This window comes from Entelurus aequoreus, linkage group LG26 (assembly GCF_033978785.1).
Source record: "Entelurus aequoreus isolate RoL-2023_Sb linkage group LG26, RoL_Eaeq_v1.1, whole genome shotgun sequence".
NCBI lineage: Eukaryota > Metazoa > Chordata > Actinopteri > Syngnathiformes > Syngnathidae > Entelurus > Entelurus aequoreus.
Window position 1 is genome coordinate 14,359,904 of NC_084756.1, and position 27,459 is coordinate 14,387,362.

The window sequence follows — 27,459 nt, forward strand, 5'->3', positions numbered from 1 at the left end:
AATAGCGCAAATAGCAGCACTTACCAGTGAGCTGCCTCTATTTTTTTAATTTTATTTATTTACTAGCAAGCTGGTCTCGCTTTGCCCGACATTTTTAATTCTAAGAGAGACAAAACTCAAATAGAATTTGAAAATCCAAAAAAATATTTTAAAGACTTGGTCTTCACTTGTTTAAATAAATTCATTATTTTTTTTACTTTGCTTCTTATAACTTTCAGAAAGACAATTTTAGAGAGAAAATACAACCTTAAAAATTTTATGATTTTTAAACACATATACCTTTTTACCTTTTAAATTCCTTCCTCTTCTTTTCTGACAATTTAAATCAATGTTCAAGTACATTTTTAATTGTTTTTTATTGTAAAGAATAATAAATACATTTTAATTTAATTCTTCATTTTAGCTTCTGTTTTTTCGACGAAGAATATTTGTGAAATATTTCTTCAAACGTATCATGTTCAAAATTCAAAAAAAATATTCTGTCAAATCTGTAGAATCATATTTAAATCTTATTTCAAAGTCTTTTGAATTTCTTTTAAAAATGTTGTTCTGGAAAATGTAGAAGAAATAATGATTTGTCTTTGTTAGAAATATAGCTTGGTCCAATTTGTTACATATTCTAACAAAGTGCAGATTGGATTTTAACCTATTTAAAACATGTCATCAAAATTCTAAAATTAATCTTAATCAGGAAAAATTACTAATGATGTTCCATAAATTATTTTTTTTATTTTTTCAAAAAGATTCGAATTAGCTAGTTTTTCTCTTCTTGAAGATAAACTATGTTTCAAAATGTAATTGTCTTTTTTTTCGTGTTTTCTCCTCTTTTAAACCGTTCAATTAAGTGTAAATATCATTAATTATTAATAATAAACATAGAGTTAAAGGTAAATTGAGCAAATTGGCTATTTCTGGCAATTTATTTAAGTGTGTATCAAACTGGTAGCCCTTCGCATTAATCACTACCCAAGAAGTAGCTCTTGCTTTCAAAAAGGTTGGTGACCCCTGCTCTAGATGAACGCATGCGCAGCAATTACTTGCATGAACCAATGCAAACAACCTTCCCTAGTCATGGTGGGGAAAAAAACGGAAAAAAACCAACCAACACAAAATGTCAACACACATGGTCACACATAACACAACCTGCTCACTGCACTCGGTGGACATAACACAACATATTTATGCATCATAAAACATTCTAAATTACCCCCATTTAAATCCATGACAAAGCCTAAAGGGAAACATGCAAAACTCTCTCCACACTTATCCATGTTTGGCACATTTTAGCTGCTTGATGTTTCTCATTGATTACAAAACTTTCAGGAGGTCGTCACGGAAGTAAACAATGATGTTAATTATTATATTATATTATTATATTAATGTAATATGTACATATAAATGTATAGGCTATATATATATATATATATATATATATATATATATATATATATATATATATATATATATATATATATATATATATATATATATATACATATATATATATATATATATATATATATATATATATATATATATATATATGCATAGGCTATATATTTAGCCTATACATATATATATATATATATATATATATATATATATATATATATATATATATATATATATATATATATATATATATATATATATATATATATATATATATATATATATATATATATATATATGCAAAAGCCAAAAGCAGTGACGTTGTCACATTGTGTAAATGGTAAATAAAAAGAGAATACAACAAATCCTTTTCAACTTATATTCAATTCAATAGACTGCAAAGACAACATATTTTACGTTCGAACTGGAAAATGTTGTTTTATTTTTTGCAAATATTAGCTCATTTGAATTTGATGGCTGCAACATGTTGCATAAAAGCTGGCACAAGTTGCAAAAAAGAGTAATAAAGTTGAGGAATGCTCATCAAACACTTATTTGGAACATCCCACAGGTGAACAGGCTAATTGGGAACAGGTGGGTGCCATGATTGGGTATAAAAGTAGATTCCATGAAATGCTCAGTCATTCACAAACAAGGATGGGGCGAGGGTCACCACTTTGTCAACAAATGCCTGAGCAAATTGTTGAACAGTTTAAGAACAACCTTTCTCAAGCAGCTATTGCAAGGAATTGAGGGATTTCACCATCTACGCTCCGTAATATCATCAAAGGGTTCAGAGAATGTGGAGAAATCACTGCACGCAAGCGGCTAAGTCCGTGACCTTTGATCCCTCAGGCTGTACTGCATCAAAAAGCCACATCAGTGTGTAAAGGATATCACCACATGGGCTCAGGAACACTTCAGAAACCCACTGTCAGTAACTATAGTTGGTCGCTACATCTGTAAGTGCAAGTTAAAACTCTCCTATGCAAAGCCAAAGCCATTTCTCAACAACACCCAGAAAATACAGTAGCGTAGTACGCCTAAGTAATCATTAAAACCACGTTTTATTTAGCAAGTATATTCAATATTTTTGGCCACTGTAACATGACACAATAGCACTATAATAGTGATTTTTTTTTTTTGGCGTACCACTAGATGGAGCCTGCGTACCACTACCACAGTTCGAGAGTCCTTGGTTTAAAGTTGGCTGTTTATTGTAACTAATGTCTTGTACACTGTAACTAATGTCTTGTACATTGTAACTAATGTCTTGTACACTGTAACTAATGTCTTGTACATTGTAACTAATTTCTTGTACACTGTAACTAATGTCTCGTACATTGTAACTAATGTCTTGTACACTGTAACTAATGTCTTGTACACTGTAACTTATGTCTTGTACACTGTAACTAATGTCTTGTACACTGTCACTAATGTCTTGTACATTGTAACTAATGTCTTGTACAATGTAACTAATGTCTTGTACACTGTAACTAATGTCTTGTACACTGTCACTAATGTCTTGTACCTTGTAACTAATGTCTTGTACACTGTAACTAATGTCTTGTACATTGTAACTAATGTCTTGTACACTGTAAATAATGTCTTGTACATTGTAACTAATGTCTTGTACATTGTAACTAATGTCTTGTACACTGTAACTAATGTCTTGTACATTGTAACTAATGTCTTGTACACTGTCACTAATGTCTTGTACACTGTAACTAATGTCTTGTACATTGTAAGTAATGTCTTGTACACTGTAACTAATGTCTTGTACACTGTAACTAATGTCTTGTACACTGTAACTAATGTATTGTACATTGTAACTAATGTCTTGTACACTGTCACTAATGTCTTGTACACTGTAACTAATGTCTTGTACATTGTAAGTAATGTCTTGTACACTGTAACTAATGTCTTGTACACTGTCACTAATGTCTTGTACACTGTCACTAATGTCTTGTACATTGTAACTAATGTCTTGTACACTGTCACTAATGTCTTGTACACTGTAACTAATGTCTTGTACATTGTAACTAATGTCTTGTACACTGTAACTAATGTCTTGTACATTGTAACTAATGTCTTGTACACTGTCACTAATGTCTTGTACACTGTCACTAATGTCTTGTACACTGTAACTAATGTCTTGTACACTGTAACTAATGTCTTGTACACTGTCACTAATGTCTTGTACACTGTAACTAATGTCTTGTACATTGTAACTAATTTCTTGTACACTGTAACTAATGTCTCGTACATTGTAACTAATGTCTTGTACACTGTAACTAATGTCTTGTACACTGTAACTTATGTCTTGTACACTGTAACTAATGTCTTGTACACTGTCACTAATGTCTTGTACATTGTAACTAATGTATTGTACAATGTAACTAATGTCTTGTACACTGTAACTAATGTCTTGTACACTGTCACTAATGTCTTGTACCTTGTAACTAATGTCTTGTACACTGTAACTAATGTCTTGTACATTGTAACTAATGTCTTGTACACTGTAAATAATGTCTTGTACATTGTAACTAATGTCTTGTACATTGTAACTAATGTCTTGTACACTGTAACTAATGTCTTGTACATTGTAACTAATGTCTTGTACACTGTCACTAATGTCTTGTACACTGTAACTAATGTCTTGTACATTGTAAGTAATGTCTTGTACACTGTAACTAATGTCTTGTACACTGTAACTAATGTCTTGTACACTGTAACTAATGTATTGTACATTGTAACTAATGTCTTGTACACTGTCACTAATGTCTTGTACACTGTAACTAATGTCTTGAACATTGTAAGTAATGTCTTGTACACTGTAACTAATGTCTTGTACACTGTCACTAATGTCTTGTACACTGTCACTAATGTCTTGTACATTGTAACTAATGTCTTGTACACTGTCACTAATGTCTTGTACACTGTAACTAATGTCTTGTACATTGTAACTAATGTCTTGTACACTGTAACTAATGTCTTGTACATTGTAACTAATGTCTTGTACACTGTCACTAATGTCTTGTACACTGTCACTAATGTCTTGTACACTGTAACTAATGTCTTGTACACTGTAACTAATGTCTTGTACACTGTCACTAATGTCTTGTACACTGTAACTAATGTCTTGTACACTGTCACTAATGTCTTGTACACTGTAACTAATGTCTTGTACATTGTAACTAATGTCTTGTACACTGTAACTAATGTCTTGTACACTGTCACTAATGTCTTGTACACTGTAACTAATGTCTTGTACACTGTCACTAATGTCTTGTACACTGTCACTAATGTCTTGTACACTGTAACTAATGTCTTGTACACTGTCACTAATGTCTTGTACACTGTAACTAATGTCTTGTACATTGTAACTAATGTCTTGTACACTGTAACTAATGTGTTGTACACTGTAACTAATGTCTTGTACACTGTAACTAATGTCTTGTACACTGTAACTAATGTCTTGTACATTGTAACTAATGTCTTGTACACTGTCACTAATGTCTTGTACACTGTCACTAATGTCTTGTACACTGTAACTAATGTCTTGTACACTGTCACTAATGTCTTGTACACTGTAACTAATGTCTTGTACACTGTCACTAATGTCTTGTACACTGTCACTAATGTCTTGTACACTATAACTAATGTCTTGTACACTGTAACTAATGTCTTGTACACTGTCACTAATGTCTTGTACAATGTAACTAATGTCTTGTACACTGTAACTAATGTCTTGTACACTGTCACTAATGTCTTCTACACTGTCACTAATGTCTTGTACAATGTAACTAATGTATTGTACACTGTAACTAATGTCTTGTACACTGTCACTAATGTCTTGTACACTGTCACTAATGTCTTGTACACTATAACTAATGTCTTGTACACTGTAACTAATGTCTTGTACACTGTCACTAATGTCTTGTACAATGTAACTAATGTCTTGTACACTGTAACTAATGTCTTGTACACTGTCACTAATGTCTTGTACACTGTCACTAATGTCTTGTACAATGTAACTAATGTCTTGTACAATGTAACTAATGTCTTGTACACTGTCACTAATGTCTTGTACACTGTCACTAATGTCTTGTACAATCTAACTAATGTCTTGTACATTGTCACTAATGTCTTGTACACTGTAACTAATGTCTTGTACATTGTAACTAATGTCTTGTACACTGTAACTAATGTCTTGTACACTGTAACTAATGTCTTGTACAATGTAACTAATGTCTTGTACGCTGTAACTAATGTCTTGTACACTGTAACTAATGTCTTGTACACTGTCACTAATGTCTTGTACACTGTAACTAATGTCTTGTACACTGTCACTAATGTCTTGTACAATGTAACTAATGTCTTGTACAATGTAACTAATGTCTTGTACAATGTCACTAATGTCTTGTACACTGTCACTAATGTCTTGTACAATCTAACTAATGTCTTGTACATTGTCACTAATGTCTTGTACATTGTAACTAATGTCTTGTACACTGTCACTAATGTCTTGTACACTGTAACTAATGTCTTGTACACTGTAACTAATGTCTTGTACACTGTCACTAATGTCTTGTACACTGTAACTAATGTCTTATACACTGTCACTAATGTCTTGTACACTGTAACTAATGTCTTGTACATTGTAACTAATGTCTTGTACACTGTAACTAATGTCTTGTACACTGTCACTAATGTCTTGTACACTGTAACTAATGTATTGTACACTGTCACTAATGTCTTGTACACTGTCACTAATGTCTTGTACACTGTAACTAATGTCTTGTACACTGTAACTAATGTCTTGTACACTGTCACTAATGTCTTGTACACTGTAACTAATGTCTTGTACATTGTAACTAATGTCTTGTACACTGTCACTAATGTCTTGTACACTGTAACTAATGTATTGTACACTGTAACTAATGTCTTGTACACTGTAACTAATGTCTTGTACATTGTAACTAATGTCTTGTACACTGTCACTAATGTCTTGTACACTGTCACTAATGTCTTCTACACTGTCACTAATGTCTTGTACAATGTAACTAATGTATTGTACACTGTAACTAATGTCTTGTACACTGTCACTAATGTCTTGTACACTGTCACTAATGTCTTGTACACTATAACTAATGTCTTGTACACTGTAACTAATGTCTTGTACACTGTAACTAATGTCTTGTACACTGTCACTAATGTCTTGTACAATGTAACTAATGTCTTGTACAATGTAACTAATGTCTTGTACACTGTCACTAATGTCTTGTACAATGTAACTAATGTCTTGTACAATGTAACTAATGTCTTGTACACTGTCACTAATGTCTTGTACACTGTCACTAATGTCTTGTACAATCTAACTAATGTCTTGTACATTGTCACTAATGTCTTGTACACTGTAACTAATGTCTTGTACATTGTAACTAATGTCTTGTACACTGTAACTAATGTCTTGTACAATGTAACTAATGTCTTGTACACTGTAACTAATGTCTTGTACACTGTCACTAATGTCTTGTACACTGTCACTAATGTCTTGTACAATGTAACTAATGTCTTGTACAATGTAACTAATGTCTTGTACACTGTCACTAATGTCTTGTACACTGTCACTAATGTCTTGTACAATGTAACTAATGTCTTGTACAATGTAACTAATGTCTTGTACAATGTCACTAATGTCTTGTACACTGTCACTAATGTCTTGTACATTGTAACTAATGTCTTGTACACTGTAACTAATGTCTTGTACACTGTAACTAATGTCGTGTACACTGTAACTAATGTCTTGTATATTGTAACTAATGTCTTGTACACTGTCACTAATGTCTTTTACACTGTCACTAATGTATTGTACATTGTAACTAATGTCTTGTACACTGTAACTAATGTCTTGTACACTGTAACTAATGTATTGTACACTGTAACTAATGTCTTGTACATTGTAACTAACGTCTTGTACATTGTAACTAATGTCTTGTACATTGTAACTAACGTCTTGTACATTGTAACTAATGTCTTGTACACTGTCACTAATGTCTTGTACACTGTCACTAATGTCTTGTACATTGTAACTAATGTCTTGTACACTGTAACTAATGTCTTGTACACTGTAACTAATGTCTTGTACATTGTAACTAACGTCTTGTACATTGTAACTAATGTCTTGTACACTGTAACTAATGTCTTGTACACTGTAACTAATGTCTTGTACACTGTAACTAATGTCTTGTACATTGTAACTAACGTCTTGTACATTGTAACTAATGTCTTGTACACTGTAACTAATGTCTTGTACATTGTAACTAATGTCTTGTACACTGTCACTAATGTCTTGTACAATGTAACTAATGTCTTGTACAATGTAACTAATGTCTTGTACAATGTCACTAATGTCTTGTACACTGTCACTAATGTCTTGTACATTGTAACTAATGTCTTGTACACTGTAACTAATGTCTTGTACACTGTAACTAATGTCGTGTACACTGTAACTAATGTCTTGTATATTGTAACTAATGTCTTGTACACTGTCACTAATGTCTTTTACACTGTCACTAATGTCTTGTATATTGTAACTAATGTCTTGTACACTGTAACTAATGTCTTGTACACTGTAACTAATGTATTGTACACTGTAACTAATGTCTTGTACATTGTAACTAACGTCTTGTACATTGTAACTAATGTCTTGTACATTGTAACTAACGTCTTGTAAATTGTAACTAATGTCTTGTACACTGTCACTAATGTCTTGTACACTGTCACTAATGTCTTGTACATTGTAACTAATGTCTTGTACACTGTAACTAATGTCTTGTACATTGTAACTAATGTCTTGTACATTGTAACTAACGTCTTGTACATTGTAACTAATGTCTTGTACACTGTAACTAATGTCTTGTACACTGTAACTAATGTCTTGTACATTGTAACTAACGTCTTGTACATTGTAACTAATGTCTTGTACATTGTAACTAACGTCTTGTAAATTGTAACTAATGTCTTGTACACTGTCACTAATGTCTTGTACACTGTCACTAATGTCTTGTACATTGTAACTAATGTCTTGTACACTGTAACTAATGTCTTGTACATTGTAACTAATGTCTTGTACATTGTAACTAATGTCTTGTACATTGTAACTAACGTCTTGTACATTGTAACTAATGTCTTGTACACTGTAACTAATGTCTTGTACACTGTAACTAATGTCTTGTACATTGTAACTAACGTCTTGTACATTGTAACTAATGTCTTGTACACTGTAACTAATGTCTTGTACATTGTAACTAACGTCTTGTACATTGTAACTAATGTCTTGTACACTGTAACTAATGTCTTGTACACTGTCACTAATGTCTTGTACACTGTAACTAATGTCTTGTACATTGTAACTAACATCTTGTACATTGTAACTAACGTCTTGTACATTGTAACTAATGTCTTGTACATTGTAACTAATGTCTTATACACTGTAACTAATGTCTTGTACAATGTAACTAATGTCTTGTACATTGTAACTAATGTCTTGTACATTGTAACTAATGTCTTGTACACTGTAACTAATGTCTTGTACACTGTAACTAATGTCTTGTACACTGTCACTAATGTCTTGTACACTGTAACTAATGTCTTGTACACTGTAACTAATGTCTTGTACACTGTAACTAATGTCTTGTACACTGTCACTAATGTCTTGTACACTGTAACTAATGTCTTGTACACTGTCACGAATGTCTTGTACACTGTAACTAATGTCTTGTACATTGTAACTAACATCTTGTACATTGTAACTAATGTCTTGTACACTGTAACTAATGTCTTGTACACTGTAACTAATGTCTTGTACACTGTAAATAATGTCTTGTACACTGTAACTAATGTCTTGTACATTGTAACTAATGTCTTGTACACTGTAACTAATGTCTTGTACACTGTCACTAATGTCTTGTACACTGTCACTAATGTCTTGTACACTGTAACTAATGTCTTGTACATTGTAACTAATGTCTTGTACACTGTAACTAATGTCTTGTACATTGTAACTAATGTCTTGTACATTGTAACTAATGTCTTGTACACTGTCACTAATGTCTTGTACACTGTCACTAATGTCTTGTACATTGTAACTAATGTCTTGTACACTGTAACTAATGTCTTGTACACTGTAACTAATGTCTTGTACATTGTAACTAATGTCTTGTACACTGTAACTAATGTCTTGTACACTGTAACTAATGTCTTGTACATTGTAACTAATGTCTTGTACACTGTAACTAATGTCTTGTACACTGTAACTAATGTCTTGTACAATGTAACTAATGTCTTGTACATTGTAACTAATGTCTTGTACACTGTAACTAATGTCTTGTACACTGTCACTAATGTCTTGTACACTGTAACTAATGTCTTGTACACTGTCACTAATGTCTTGTACACTGTCACTAATGTCTTGTACACTGTAACTAATGTCTTGTACACTGTCACTAATGTCTTGTACACTGTAACTAATGTCTTGTACATTGTAACTAATGTCTTGTACACTGTAACTAATGTGTTGTACACTGTAACTAATGTCTTGTACACTGTAACTAATGTCTTGTACACTGTAACTAATGTCTTGTACATTGTAACTAATGTCTTGTACACTGTCACTAATGTCTTGTACACTGTCACTAATGTCTTGTACACTGTAACTAATGTCTTGTACACTGTCACTAATGTCTTGTACACTGTAACTAATGTCTTGTACACTGTCACTAATGTCTTGTACACTGTCACTAATGTCTTGTACACTATAACTAATGTCTTGTACACTGTAACTAATGTCTTGTACACTGTCACTAATGTCTTGTACAATGTAACTAATGTCTTGTACACTGTAACTAATGTCTTGTACACTGTCACTAATGTCTTCTACACTGTCACTAATGTCTTGTACAATGTAACTAATGTATTGTACACTGTAACTAATGTCTTGTACACTGTCACTAATGTCTTGTACACTGTCACTAATGTCTTGTACACTATAACTAATGTCTTGTACACTGTAACTAATGTCTTGTACACTGTCACTAATGTCTTGTACAATGTAACTAATGTCTTGTACACTGTAACTAATGTCTTGTACACTGTCACTAATGTCTTGTACACTGTCACTAATGTCTTGTACAATGTAACTAATGTCTTGTACAATGTAACTAATGTCTTGTACACTGTCACTAATGTCTTGTACACTGTCACTAATGTCTTGTACAATCTAACTAATGTCTTGTACATTGTCACTAATGTCTTGTACACTGTAACTAATGTCTTGTACATTGTAACTAATGTCTTGTACACTGTAACTAATGTCTTGTACACTGTAACTAATGTCTTGTACAATGTAACTAATGTCTTGTACGCTGTAACTAATGTCTTGTACACTGTAACTAATGTCTTGTACACTGTCACTAATGTCTTGTACACTGTAACTAATGTCTTGTACACTGTCACTAATGTCTTGTACAATGTAACTAATGTCTTGTACAATGTAACTAATGTCTTGTACAATGTCACTAATGTCTTGTACACTGTCACTAATGTCTTGTACAATCTAACTAATGTCTTGTACATTGTCACTAATGTCTTGTACATTGTAACTAATGTCTTGTACACTGTCACTAATGTCTTGTACACTGTAACTAATGTCTTGTACACTGTAACTAATGTCTTGTACACTGTCACTAATGTCTTGTACACTGTAACTAATGTCTTATACACTGTCACTAATGTCTTGTACACTGTAACTAATGTCTTGTACATTGTAACTAATGTCTTGTACACTGTAACTAATGTCTTGTACACTGTCACTAATGTCTTGTACACTGTAACTAATGTATTGTACACTGTCACTAATGTCTTGTACACTGTCACTAATGTCTTGTACACTGTAACTAATGTCTTGTACACTGTAACTAATGTCTTGTACACTGTCACTAATGTCTTGTACACTGTAACTAATGTCTTGTACATTGTAACTAATGTCTTGTACACTGTCACTAATGTCTTGTACACTGTAACTAATGTATTGTACACTGTAACTAATGTCTTGTACACTGTAACTAATGTCTTGTACATTGTAACTAATGTCTTGTACACTGTCACTAATGTCTTGTACACTGTCACTAATGTCTTCTACACTGTCACTAATGTCTTGTACAATGTAACTAATGTATTGTACACTGTAACTAATGTCTTGTACACTGTCACTAATGTCTTGTACACTGTCACTAATGTCTTGTACACTATAACTAATGTCTTGTACACTGTAACTAATGTCTTGTACACTGTAACTAATGTCTTGTACACTGTCACTAATGTCTTGTACAATGTAACTAATGTCTTGTACAATGTAACTAATGTCTTGTACACTGTCACTAATGTCTTGTACAATGTAACTAATGTCTTGTACAATGTAACTAATGTCTTGTACACTGTCACTAATGTCTTGTACACTGTCACTAATGTCTTGTACAATCTAACTAATGTCTTGTACATTGTCACTAATGTCTTGTACACTGTAACTAATGTCTTGTACATTGTAACTAATGTCTTGTACACTGTAACTAATGTCTTGTACAATGTAACTAATGTCTTGTACACTGTAACTAATGTCTTGTACACTGTCACTAATGTCTTGTACACTGTCACTAATGTCTTGTACAATGTAACTAATGTCTTGTACAATGTAACTAATGTCTTGTACACTGTCACTAATGTCTTGTACACTGTCACTAATGTCTTGTACAATGTAACTAATGTCTTGTACAATGTAACTAATGTCTTGTACAATGTCACTAATGTCTTGTACACTGTCACTAATGTCTTGTACATTGTAACTAATGTCTTGTACACTGTAACTAATGTCTTGTACACTGTAACTAATGTCGTGTACACTGTAACTAATGTCTTGTATATTGTAACTAATGTCTTGTACACTGTCACTAATGTCTTTTACACTGTCACTAATGTATTGTACATTGTAACTAATGTCTTGTACACTGTAACTAATGTCTTGTACACTGTAACTAATGTATTGTACACTGTAACTAATGTCTTGTACATTGTAACTAACGTCTTGTACATTGTAACTAATGTCTTGTACATTGTAACTAACGTCTTGTACATTGTAACTAATGTCTTGTACACTGTCACTAATGTCTTGTACACTGTCACTAATGTCTTGTACATTGTAACTAATGTCTTGTACACTGTAACTAATGTCTTGTACACTGTAACTAATGTCTTGTACATTGTAACTAACGTCTTGTACATTGTAACTAATGTCTTGTACACTGTAACTAATGTCTTGTACACTGTAACTAATGTCTTGTACACTGTAACTAATGTCTTGTACATTGTAACTAACGTCTTGTACATTGTAACTAATGTCTTGTACACTGTAACTAATGTCTTGTACATTGTAACTAATGTCTTGTACACTGTCACTAATGTCTTGTACAATGTAACTAATGTCTTGTACAATGTAACTAATGTCTTGTACAATGTCACTAATGTCTTGTACACTGTCACTAATGTCTTGTACATTGTAACTAATGTCTTGTACACTGTAACTAATGTCTTGTACACTGTAACTAATGTCGTGTACACTGTAACTAATGTCTTGTATATTGTAACTAATGTCTTGTACACTGTCACTAATGTCTTTTACACTGTCACTAATGTCTTGTATATTGTAACTAATGTCTTGTACACTGTAACTAATGTCTTGTACACTGTAACTAATGTATTGTACACTGTAACTAATGTCTTGTACATTGTAACTAACGTCTTGTACATTGTAACTAATGTCTTGTACATTGTAACTAACGTCTTGTAAATTGTAACTAATGTCTTGTACACTGTCACTAATGTCTTGTACACTGTCACTAATGTCTTGTACATTGTAACTAATGTCTTGTACACTGTAACTAATGTCTTGTACATTGTAACTAATGTCTTGTACATTGTAACTAACGTCTTGTACATTGTAACTAATGTCTTGTACACTGTAACTAATGTCTTGTACACTGTAACTAATGTCTTGTACATTGTAACTAACGTCTTGTACATTGTAATTAATGTCTTGTACATTGTAACTAACGTCTTGTAAATTGTAACTAATGTCTTGTACACTGTCACTAATGTCTTGTACACTGTCACTAATGTCTTGTACATTGTAACTAATGTCTTGTACACTGTAACTAATGTCTTGTACATTGTAACTAATGTCTTGTACATTGTAACTAATGTCTTGTACATTGTAACTAACGTCTTGTACATTGTAACTAATGTCTTGTACACTGTAACTAATGTCTTGTACACTGTAACTAATGTCTTGTACATTGTAACTAACGTCTTGTACATTGTAACTAATGTCTTGTACACTGTAACTAATGTCTTGTACATTGTAACTAACGTCTTGTACATTGTAACTAATGTCTTGTACACTGTAACTAATGTCTTGTACACTGTCACTAATGTCTTGTACACTGTAACTAATGTCTTGTACATTGTAACTAACATCTTGTACATTGTAACTAACGTCTTGTACATTGTAACTAATGTCTTGTACATTGTAACTAATGTCTTATACACTGTAACTAATGTCTTGTACAATGTAACTAATGTCTTGTACATTGTAACTAATGTCTTGTACATTGTAACTAATGTCTTGTACACTGTAACTAATGTCTTGTACACTGTAACTAATGTCTTGTACACTGTCACTAATGTCTTGTACACTGTAACTAATGTCTTGTACACTGTAACTAATGTCTTGTACACTGTAACTAATGTCTTGTACACTGTCACTAATGTCTTGTACACTGTAACTAATGTCTTGTACACTGTCACGAATGTCTTGTACACTGTAACTAATGTCTTGTACATTGTAACTAACATCTTGTACATTGTAACTAATGTCTTGTACACTGTAACTAATGTCTTGTACACTGTAACTAATGTCTTGTACACTGTAAATAATGTCTTGTACACTGTAACTAATGTCTTGTACATTGTAACTAATGTCTTGTACACTGTAACTAATGTCTTGTACACTGTCACTAATGTCTTGTACACTGTCACTAATGTCTTGTACACTGTAACTAATGTCTTGTACATTGTAACTAATGTCTTGTACACTGTAACTAATGTCTTGTACTTTGTAACTAATGTCTTGTACATTGTAACTAATGTCTTGTACACTGTCACTAATGTCTTGTACACTGTCACTAATGTCTTGTACATTGTAACTAATGTCTTGTACACTGTAACTAATGTCTTGTACACTGTAACTAATGTCTTGTACATTGTAACTAATGTCTTGTACACTGTAACTAATGTCTTGTACACTGTAACTAATGTCTTGTACATTGTAACTAATGTCTTGTACACTGTAACTAATGTCTTGTACACTGTAACTAATGTCTTGTACACTGTAACTAATGTCTTGTCCACTGCGACTTGCTGCCTTGAATTTCCCTCGGGATCAATAAAGTATTAATCCATCGATTTTACTCAGTATACGACACATTCCTCCTCACTTTCCTCCCATAAAATACTGCTGGCTCAGACTTCATGACATTGTGCTTTATTTCAGCCTGAACACGGACCAGATGAGTGACATTCCAGTGTGAAGATGTCACAAAAGCTCCACCACACGGTGTGACTCAGGCGTCATGGCGGCCTTTTTCAATTCCACGCGGGAGAACAACACCGAGTCCTTCAAACACAGGTGCTCCCACTCACACCGCGGGCTGATTAAACCTCTTTTGTGTGTGTGTGTGTGTGTGTGTGTGTGTGTGTGTGTGTGTGTGTGTGTGTGTGTGTGTGTGTGTGTGTGTGTGTGTGTGTGTGTGTGTGTGTGTGTGTGTGTGTGTGTGTGTGTGTGTGTGTGTGTGAGAGCAGGTGGAGTGAACAACATATTGGTTGATTATCTTTTTCCCCGCTCATGAAGTTGGGTAACTTTTGCCAACTTCCATCCCACAGCGTCTGGAGAGGAACACAACCTGCGTGGGTGTGCACACGTCGCCCAGATGTGGCTTCAGATGATGTGGTTTTAAAAAGCCCTACGAGGCACGTGTGGTTCAATAAATATTGATTGATTTGTGTTTGTTTTGTTATACCAGGGAAGCAGATTTTTTGGAACAGGGAAATGAAGCAAACATGGAAGTGTTGTTATTTGTATGCTAAGCCTGAAGTTGGGCAGTGCGGGCCTTGTCCTTGTTGTCAGATACACACTACAACCCGTCCATCTCATCGCAAACAAATATTACATAATTAGATAATAATAATAATAATAATAATATATTGTATTTTTAAAAAGCACTTTACATTGAGTAAACAACCTCAAAGTGCTACAGTGTATTAAAGGCCTACTGAAATGATTTTTTTTAATTTAAACGGGAATAGCAGATCCATTCTATGTGTCATACTTGATCATTTGGCGATATTGCCATATTTTTGCTGAAAGGATTTAGTAGAGAAAATTGACGATAAAGTTCGCAACTTTTGCTCGCTGATAAAAAAAAGCCTTGCCTGTAGCGGAAGTAGCGTGACGTCACAGGAGCTAGTATTCCTCACAATTCCCCGTTGTTTACAATGGAGCGAGAGAGATTCAGAGCGACAAAGCGACGATTACCCCATTAATTTGAGCGAGGATGAAAGATTCGTAGACGAGGAACGTTACAGTGAAGGACTAGAGAGGCAGTGCAGGACGTATCTTTTTTCGCTCTGACCGTAACTTAGGTACAAGCTGGCTCATTGGATTCCACACTCTCTCCTTTTTCTATTGTGGATCACGGCTTTGTATTTTAAACCACCTCGGATACTACCGTAATTTCCGGACTATAAGCCGCTACTTTTTCCCCTCGTTCTGGTCCCTGCGGCTTATACAAGGGTGCGGCTTATTTACGGCCTGTTCTTCTCCGACACTGACGAAGAGGATTTGGGTGGTTTTAGTACGCAGGAGGAAGACGATGACACAATGATTAAAGACTGACTTTTCATATACCGGTAGGCTGGTTATTTTGATAACGTACAGGCGAGCACTTTGTATTACTTTGCAGCGTTGTATTATTTGTACTCTGCACGAATGCTGTTCGCCATGTCAAAGATGTGAAAGTTTGATTGAATGATTGAAAGATTTATTGTTAATAAATGGGACGCTTTGCGTTCCCAAACAGTCATCTCTGTCCCGACAATCCCCTCCGTGGTAGCAGGAACCCCTATATACTACGCTAATTACACATCAAAACCCTGCGGCTTATAGTCGGGTGCGGCTTATATATGGAGCAATCTGTATTTTCCCCTAAATTTAGCTGGGGCGGCTTATAGTCAGGTGCGGCTTATAGTCCGGAAATTACGGTGTATCCTCTTGAAAATGAGAGTCGAGCACGCGAAATGGACATTTAAAGTGACTTTTATCTCCACGACAATACATCGGTGACACACTTAGCTACTGAGCTAACGTGCTAGCATCGTTCTCAAATGAAGATAGAAACAAAATAAATAAACCCCTGACTGGAAGGATAGACAGAAGATCAACAATACTATTAAACCATGGACATGTAACTACACGGTTAATAATTCTCAGCCTGGTAAGGCTTAACAATGCTGTTGCTAACGACGCTAAGGCTAATTTAGCAACTTAACAACCGGTGTTGTGCCTGAAACCTCACAGAACTATGCTAAAAACATTAGCGCTCCACCTACGCCAGCCAGCCCTCATCTTCCCATCAACACCCGTGCTCACCTGCGTTCCAGCGATCGACGGCGCGACGAAGGACTTCATCCGTGGGTTTGGCGGCAAGCATCGGCTAGGTGTCTGCTAGTCCTTGTTGTGTTGCTGTAAGTATTGTACTTAGCCGCTAATACACCGATCCATCCCACCTACAACGTTCTTCTTTGCAGCCTCCATTGTTCATTAAACAAATTGCAAAAGATTCACCAACACAGATGTCCACAATACTGTGGAATTTTGTTGAAGAAAACAAGAGGTTTCTGTATCGGGTCCGACGGGGTCCAACCACTTCCGTGGATTTTATGACGTCACGCGCATAAATCATATCCAAAGGAGATTTTCAAGCGGAAGTGTGGCGGGAATTTTAAAATGTCACTTTATAAGTTAACCCGGCCGTATTGGCATGTGTTGCAATGTTAAGATGTCATCATTGATATATAAACTATCAGACTGCGTGGTCGCTAGTAGTGGCTTTCAGTAGGCCTTTAAAACAAATAAAATAAAAAAATATTTAAAAAATAATAATACAAAAATATAAAGATAATAAAAAATAAATACAAATAAAAACTAAAACAGCCAAATAGTTAAAACTAGTATGCATATATCTTAAAAAAGGCTTTTTTTTAAAAAAAATAAGGGTTTTTAAGCCTTTTTTAAAAGCATCCACAGTCTGTGGTGCCCTCAGGTGGTCAGGGAGAGCAGAAAGCCCGGTCTCCCATTGTTCGTAGCTTTGTCCTCGGAGGTTGGAGGAGGTTAGCCTGTCCGGAGCGGAGGTGTCGTGTGGAGGATTTGGGGGTGAGTAGTTCTTGGAGGTAGAGGGGGGGCATTTCCATGGAGGCACTGGTGGGTTAGTAGGGAGACTTTGAATTCAATCCTGAGTGGAACAGGAAGCCAGTGAAGGGATTTGAGAGTTGGTGTGATATGGTCATATTTCCGCACTCTCACCAGGATCCTATTCTGTAAGTATTGCAGCTTCTGGATGTTCTTGCTGGGGATCCCCACAAGAAGTGTGTTGCAGTAGTCCAACCATTTTAATGCCTAAACACGCCCACACGCCTCTCCTCTCATCCCGCATCAAACAACTCTTCCCTCAAACACCACCTTCATCGCCACTGACCACAGAACTTTCCTCCACAAGGTCTTATCTTTGTCCATGTGATGTCAGATGGAACTAAAATGGAGCTGTTTGGCCACAATAGCCAGCAATATGTTTGGAGGACAAAAGGTGAGGCCTTTAATCCCAGGAACACCATACCTACCGTCAAGCATGGTGGTGGTAATATTAGGCTCTGGGCCTGTTTTGGAACTGCTGCTTTAAATGGGACAATGAAAAAGGAGGATTAGCTCCAAATTGTTCAGGACAAGCTAAAATCATCAGCCCGGAGGTTGGGCGCAGTTGGGTGTTCCAACAGGACAATGACCCCAAACACACCTCAAAAGCGGTAAAGGAATCAGGCTAGAATGAAGGTTTTAGAATGGCCTTCCCAAAGTCCTGACTTAAAGGTGTGGACAATGCTGAAGAAACAAGTCCATGTCAGAAAAGCAACACATTTAGCTGAACTGCAGCAATTTAGTGGTCAAGTGGTCAAGCAGAAGCTTGTGGATGGCTACCAAAAGCGCCTTATTGCAGGTGAAGTGAAGTGAATTACATTTATATAGCGCTTTTTCTCAAGTGACTCAAAGCGCTTTACATTGAGAAAGCCAATATGTAAGTTACATTTAAACCAGTGTGGGTGGCACTGAGAGCAGGTGGGTAAAGTGTCTTGCCCAAGGACACAACGGCAGTGACTAGGATGGCGGAAGCGGGGATCGAACCTGCAACCCTCAAGTTCCTGGCACGGCCGCTCCACCAACCGAGCTATACCTAAGGTAAACTTGCCAAGGGACATGTAAGCAAATATTAACATTGCTGTATGTATAGTTGAGGTTTATACGGTGCTCAATACCGGGGTAGAGCGGAATATACGTTAGGTCAGGAAAAAAACACAGAGGCTATTTCATCCCAACAAGCCTGTTTCGCAGGTTTCTCTGCTCTTCAAATCCCCTGACGAGCAGGGAAACCTGCGAAACAGGCTTGTAGGGATGAAATAGCCTCTGCGTTTAACGCCTCTAACGTATATGTATATATATAGTTTGCTTCGGGCTGAGAGCAGGTATCTTGGCTGAAAAAGGTTGGTGACTATTGGTAGATACACACTTTCTGCACTTGCGTGGCCAACAATAACAATACGGCACTTTTCAGTCACTTGATTATAGCGAGACGCAAAAATTGTCCCTTTTAGTTAGCACTACTGTGGCCTCCATTCCTGGAAATGTTATTTCCATCCCGACTCATTTGCCGGGTGTCTCGCCGCAAAGTGAATTATCCGCCGTCACAGAGGCCATTCTCCTTTCCTAGCGTCGGAGAAAAGAGGAGGCTTAAGAAGCGTCCCCGTGACATCGGCGGCAGAGTGTTGACCAAGAAGGCACCTGAGAGGCGGAAATCACGTTCACCTTGCGTTGACCTCTCACTGGGCTCATAATTGCGTGCACTGTGCCTCGGGAGCCCATTAGCATACGCCTGTGGACAATGATGGATGACTCAGCGGTGATCCTCAATGATCACTTGGCATGTCTGCACTTCCCTTTCATGTGCATATGCATCCATTTATGATGAGGTAGAAATGAGATGTGTGTGCGTGCATTTATGTTGTAATATTATGTTGCACTGGCTATAAGAGCTGCATCTATTGACTGCATTAGTAATCGAGTCATGTGAAGTGAAGTGAATTATATTTATATAGCGCTTTTCTCTAGTGACTCAAAGTGCTTTACATAGTGAAAGCCAATATGTAAGTTCCATTTAAAGCAGTGTGGGTGGCACTGGGCGCAGGTGGGTAAAGTGTCTTGCCCAAGGACACAACGGCAGTGACTAGGATGGCGGAAACGGGGATCGAACCTGGAACCCTCAGGTTGCTGGCACGGCCACTCTACCAACCGAGCTATATCGACCCCACATCTATTGATTAGTTTGTTTCATGATGAGTAATTTGATTTAATACACTTAGCTTAATTGCAAATTTTAGGGACAATACTTTAAAAAAAAAAAGAATAATAATACAATTAAATATAATAAATATATATATATATATATATATATATATATATATATATATATATGTATATATATATATATATATATATATATATATATATATATATATATATATATATATATATATATATATATATATACATATATATATATATATATATATATATATATATATATATATATATACATATATATATATATATATATATATATATATATATATATATATATATATATATATATATATATATATATATACATACATAAATACATACATATATATGCATACATATAGTATGTACTGTACATATATATACACATACATATATACACATATATAAGCATATACACATATATACACATACATATATATATATACACACATACATACATACACATACTGTATATACACAGATACATATAAATGCATACATATATACACACATACAAATATATATATATATACACTGCATACATATACATACATACATATACTGTACATGTATACACATACTGTATGTATATATATATATATATATATATATATATATATATATATATATATATATATATATATATATATATATATATATATATATATATATATATATATACACATGTATACACAAATATATATATATATATATATATATATATATATATATATATATATATATATATATATATATATATATATATATATATATATATATATATATATATATATATATATGCACATTTATGTATTTATATACATACATAAACACACACACACACAAACACACAAACAATTAATACATATAAATATTCATATACTGTATATAATAAACACAAACTAGAAACATGCCCTCTGCCCTCTGACTGGCTTTTTAACACAATAACATTTCTTTGAAGTTGCATACCGTGTACAAAATGAGGGGAAAACTCTGGAAACTTATGAAATAAAACGCAGTGAAACAACAATTATAAACAAACATTATAATATATACTCTGATGGAGACTTTTCAGCTCAGGAAATATTGACTGTTTCCACAGCAACCACACTGTAAAACTATCAGCTTTGTGGATATCGGGGTGTGCATTTTTGATGGGGGGTAATAGATAGATAGATAGATAGATATATAGTACTTTATTATAGTCGTCTTAGATGTTCTTCAATCTATTCAAGCAGACTTATTATTGAACTTCCACAATATTTACGATGTGTTTTGATACCTCACATTTTGAAATGACCAAAGTCTTCCAGCTTTACAGAAGCCCAGGGTGGGCCAGGTGGATTGGCAAGACAGAAGAAGGGCACTGAGGCCACAAGACGTGTTTTTCCTCATATTGTCAGGATCCACCACTAAAGTCCCAAAGACCAACCTGTGGGTCGCGGATTGTGTCCTTTTTTTGGCTGTTCCACTAAATATAGCGACCCCCATCGATCTCTAGGACAAAAAAAGTGTCATGTTGTGGAGGTCCCAACTCACCGACGGTGCCGGCTTCCCTCCCTTGGCGGTGCAGACCAGAGTGAAGTTCTGGGCCTGGTATCGACTAAACGGGGCCGGCGTGTTCTCCGCCACCACCGAGATGTTGTTTGGAGGAGCTGTGTAGACAAGCAGAGGCCGGGTTCATCACCGCCACTTTGCACAAGACATAAGCAAGAAACAGAATTTGGAAAGAGAGAACTAAGAAATGGATCTAAGTCCGAGTTTACGTTTTGCGAGGCCAGGACCGTATGTCCACACTCCCCACGCCTCATGTGAGTCAGATGAGGCTGATCAGGTAGAAAATCTCATACATATCAGAACACCAGGCCTTCAGTCTCAGCCTCTCCCCGGAGAAAAGAAGAAAAGGTTGGGGTGAAAGGAAAAAAAAATGCGAGCAAGGAGGAGCAGGTAATGAATGGAAATCTCCCCGAGGCCTTCCCGAGAATATCTGCTTTTCAACATTCGGCGTCGGAGTCCCTGGCAAACAGAATGTGAATATTTCATACACAATCCAGTATCAAGCGCACCTTCTCACTGCACACACGCTCCCACAGTCCTGAGAATAAACACAAAGTATTCTTCCACACCGAGAAAGCCATGCCAAGCTTTGTTAAACCCGGGTTCAAACTTCCTCTACCAGTGCCCGTGTGGAGGGCTGCTTGAGCGTGGATATAAAGCCATGCCAAGCTTTGTTAAACCCGGGTTCAAACTTCCTCTACCAGTGCTGGTGTGGAGGGCTGCTTGAGCGTGGACATAAAGCCATGCCAAGCTTTGTTAAACCCGGGTTCAAACTTCCTCTACCAGTGCTGGTGTGGAGGGCTGCTTGAGCGTGGACATAAAGCCATGCCAAACTTTGTTAAACCCGGGTTCAAACTTCCTCTACCAGTGCTGGTGTGGAGGGCTGCTTGAGCGTGGACATAAAGCCATGCCAAACTTTGTTAAACCCGGGTTCAAACTTCCTCTACCAGTGCTGGTGTGGAGGGCTGCTTGAGCGTGGACATAAAGCCATGCCAAGCTTTGTTAAACCCGGGTTCAAACTTCCTCTACCAGTGCTGGTGTGGAGGGCTGCTTGAGCGTGGACATAAAGCCATGCCAAGCTTTGTTAAACCCGGGTTCAAACTTCCTCTACCAGTGCTGGTGTGGAGGGCTGCTTGAGCGTGGACATAAAGCCATGCCAAGCTTTGTTAAACCCGGGTTCAAACTTCCTCTACCAGTGCTGGTGTGGAGGGCTGCTTGAGCGTGGACATAAAGCCATGCCAAGCTTTGTTAAACCCGGGTTCAAACTTCCTCTACCAGTGCTGGTGTGGAGGGCTGCTTGAGCGTGGACAGAAAGCCATGCCAAGCTTTGTTAAACCCGGGTTCAAACTTCCTCTACCAGTGCCCGTGTGGAGGGCTACTTGAGCGTGGACATAAAGCCATGCCAAGCTTTGTTAAACCCGGGTTCAAACTTCCTCTACCAGTGCTGGTGTGGAGGGCTGCTTGAGCGTGGATATAAAGCCATGCCAAGCTTTGTTAAACCCGGGTTCAAACTTCCTCTACCAGTGCTGGTGTGGAGGGCTGCTTGAGCGTGGACATAAAGCCATGCCAAGCTTTGTTAAACCCGGGTTCAAACTTCCTCTACCAGTGCTGGTGTGGAGGGCTGCTTGAGCGTGGACATAAAGCCATGCCAAGCTTTGTTAAACCCGGGTTCAAACTTCCTCTACCAGTGCTGGTGTGGAGGGCTGCTTGAGCGTGGACATAAAGCCATGCCAAGCTTTGTTAAACCCGGGTTCAAACTTCCTCTACCAGTGCTGGTCTGGAGGGCTGCTTGAGCGTGGACATAAAGCCATGCCAGGCTTTGTTAAACCCGGATTAAAATTTCCTCTACCAGTGCTGGTGTGGAGGGCTGCTTGAGCGTGGACATAAAGCCATGCCAAGCTTTGTTAAACCCGGGTTCAAACTTCCTCTACCAGTGCTGGTGTGGAGGGCTGCTTGAGCGTGGACAGAAAGCCATGCCAAGCTTTGTTAAACCCGGGTTCAAACTTCCTCTACCAGTGCCCGTGTGGAGGGCTACTTGAGCGTGGACATAAAGCCATGCCAAGCTTTGTTAAACCCGGGTTCAAACTTCCTCTACCAGTGCTGGTGTGGAGGGCTGCTTGAGCGTGGATATAAAGCCATGCCAAGCTTTGTTAAACCCGGGTTCAAACTTCCTCTACCAGTGCTGGTGTGGAGGGCTGCTTGAGCGTGGACATAAAGCCATGCCAAACTTTGTTAAACCCGGGTTCAAACTTCCTCTACCAGTGCTGGTGTGGAGGGCTGCTTGAGCGTGGACAGAAAGCCATGCCAAGCTTTGTTAAACCCGGGTTCAAACTTCCTCTACCAGTGCTGGTGTGGAGGGCTGCTTGAGCGTGGACATAAAGCCATGCCAAGCTTTGTTAAACCCGGGTTCAAACTTCCTCTACCAGTGCTGGTCTGGAGGGCTGCTTGAGCGTGGACATAAAGCCATGCCAGGCTTTGTTAAACCCGGATTAAAATTTCCTCTACCAGTGCTGGTGTGGAGGGCTGCTTGAGCGTGGACATAAAGCCATGCCAAGCTTTGTTAAACCCGGGTTCAAACTTCCTCTACCAGTGCTGGTGTGGAGGGCTACTTGAGCGTGGACATAAAGCCATGCCAAACTTCGTTAAACCCGGGTTCAAACTTCCTCTACCAGTGCTGGTGTGGAGGGCTGCTTGAACGTGGACATACCAGCAACAGCTGCCATCCATTGAAGGTCCTGAGACCACAATGACCTGGATCAGTGAGAACATTGGTAGACATACAGTACATATAATGATCACCTCTATTCACTTCTTCACGGGTGTTTTGTGCTTACCAAGTGCGTTGGCTACAAAAGAAAAGGCTAGAAAAACACTCACATTAAAACCTGAGGATGGAAACAACCTACTGATGTTGTTTTTATGACCTCCACAACTGAAGTACAGTGCAAATACACACAGCGCTTCACTTTTGACACATTTCCTTATGTTAGAGCAGGGGTGTCAAACTCATTTTAGCTCAGGGGCCGCATGAAGGAAAATCTATTCCCGGACTGGTAAAATCTTGGCGTGTTAAACTTCAAAATAAAGACAACTTCAGATTGTTTTCTTTGTCTCACTTTGGCCACAAAAGTACATTTTGAAAATGTACCTACTACAAATAATCCTCTTGGCAAAACACTTGAGGAAAAAAAATGGTGCAGTTTCAAAAACAGCATGAAGAACACGAGGAACTTAGACTTTGTCTCAGTGTTTTTACAAAGCCATTAAACCAGTGGTTCTTAACCTGGGTTTGATCCAACCATAGGGTTCGGTGAGTCGGCCTCAGGGGTTTGCAGAAGTCAAGACACACCTGACTCAATAAAAACAAATAAAAACGTCTCCTTATTTTGGATACCCCCAAACAATGTTCCCTCTAATTTTCCATCTGATTTGCAGGTGTGTCATTTGTTGTGGGTTCATGCACTGTGTTGGTGTTGTTCTTTGAACAAGGTGATGCTCATGCTCATGTAAAAAAATATATAACTTTGTCTTCAATTCGAAATGTATTTATTTGTTTCCACTAAAGAAGGGTTGGGTAAATGCGCATATGAAACTGGTGGGGTTCGGTACCTCCAACAAGGTTAAGAACCACTGCATTCAACTTTAAACACATCCTCTTTAGCATGCCAACATTGGCAGTTTATTAAAAATGTTTGGAAACGCAACCGACTGTTTCCACAAACCGCCGCATCGGTGAAATCCGCAAACTGCCACAACATATTCATTTATCATGATTCAGATATTACAATTCTAATTAAACATGGTGTCAGTTATCAAAGCGACACCGCAGCTTTGTGATGTGGCTTTTGTGAACGGAGCCTGCTGGGACTTAAGACCTGGTTTTAATTCTTCCACCTTCTGTAGACTTTGTTCCGTGTCTATGTTCTCTTCTTTGTGTTCCTCAGACGTTTCATAGTGCCTTCTTAGATGATATTATTTCATTAAAGCCAGACTTTCTCCACACAGGTTTGCCTTTTACCTCCGTGAACATGTACTCTGCCTCCCACCTGGCTTGAAACCCCCTGTTCTCACCCTCCACCTTCCCTTCAGCCATTATTGGGGAGGGGGTTGCTGAGAATTGAATGCTGATTAATAATAATGAAGCCGAGGCCCACTTGCGGATCTGCAGTCAGTTTGCGGGCTACCGTTGCATTGTGGGGAATGGAGTATTGGTGCGTGCAAAACAGCAGCAGACGGCTGTGGCCTGCGGGCCGGTTCTAATACTAATCAAATATCATCTCGGGGGCCAGAGATAACTAATTTGCGGGCATATTTTAGCTCAGGGGCCACATGGAGGAAAATCCATCCCCACACGCCCCAAACTGGTAAAATTATGGCATTGAAACTTTTTAAATAAAGACAACTTCAGATTGTTTTCTTTGTCTTACTTTGGCCAAAAATAGAACCAACGCATTTTGAAAATGTAAACATTACAAATAATCCTCCTGGCAAAACACTTCAACTTAGTTGAAAACTCTGAGGAAAAAAATGGTGCAGTTTCAAAAACAGCATGAAGAACACGAGGGACTTAGACTTTGTCTCAGTGTTTTTATAAAGTCATTAAACCTGTTTAATGGCTTTTAATGGTTAAAACGTCTCCGAGCGTTTCCTTAATCCGTCGCACTGGGGACATCCGTAACTGCCACAACACATCCATTTATCACCATTCAAATACTACAATTATAATATTGTCAAAACAATCATCAAAATGACGCCATAGCCAAAATGAAGGTAACATAACTACAAACTTGACCAATGTGAACACGCTAGATTTAAACATAAAATCAAATAGAACAAACAAATGCAGACAAACATTTTTAGTTACGTTGGCTTATGTCCTTGCGATTTACCGTTTGGTTATTGAGTGGTAAATTTGCGTTGAAAAAAAGGTAGTCTGCCGCCATCTGCCGCCAACCTCAACAGGAGCAGCTGATTGCTTGCACCTGCGCTGATTGGAGTAGCGGCAGCCAATCAGAGGGCGCTTAAAGTCAGCTGACGCCTCATCTTTAAACACTGTCATGTGTGACACGGGTTACACGGGAATTGCTATTGCGACACCCAGTGGACACATTTAGGACAGCAGTTTCTTTCGTTGAAAAATTGCAGCTAATTTTCATACCTCGCAAACTCTTTTTGCGGATTAAACCTGTCCGTACGTTTGACACCCCTGGTCTAAATCAACAATATGATTTGCCCGAGTGGCAGGACAAGAATGCTATTGATTATGTCAGACCCGTTACTTCAGATCAGTGAGGAATCAGAAGACAAAAGCTCCACGAGAAGGTCCTGTTCTGCCATCTTCAAACGTTCACACACAAGAACCCTACTAGTGTAAGAGGTCAAAGTTTACTCAGTGATTACTCGTTATTATTATCGTCAGAATAATTGTAGGTAAGTTATCGCAAAACGTTCTGTTCCCATGAGTTCCCGGCGAGGAGACAAAAGCTGTCTTTGATCTTACCAAGCAAAAGGCGTGTAAAACTCCACTGTGTACGATGGGAAGCGACATGAAGGTGTCGGTTTCTTTGGTCTATTGTGATCCACAGGAAGATCTTGTCTTGACCCGAGATCTACAAAGCGGAGAGGAAGCAGGACCTGACTCAAGCTCCAGGCATCTTTTCTTTGAACTGTTTTGT

General features: G+C 37.1%; 1 protein-coding gene across 1 annotated transcript in view; it reads right to left on the reverse strand.

Annotated features, from left to right (window-relative positions):
• The window catches only part of LOC133643126 (immunoglobulin superfamily member 21-like), a 61,656-nt gene extending 39,722 nt beyond the window's left edge, over positions 1-21,934 (reverse strand). The window contains exons 1-2 of the mRNA XM_062037536.1: positions 21,928-21,934; positions 21,767-21,882 (exon numbers count right to left, since the gene is read on the reverse strand). Of these exons, the coding sequence (XP_061893520.1) occupies positions 21,767-21,882; positions 21,928-21,934 (123 nt within the window). The remainder of the gene's footprint in view (positions 1-21,766; positions 21,883-21,927) is intronic.
• Between the last annotated feature and the right edge of the window lie 5,525 nt (positions 21,935-27,459).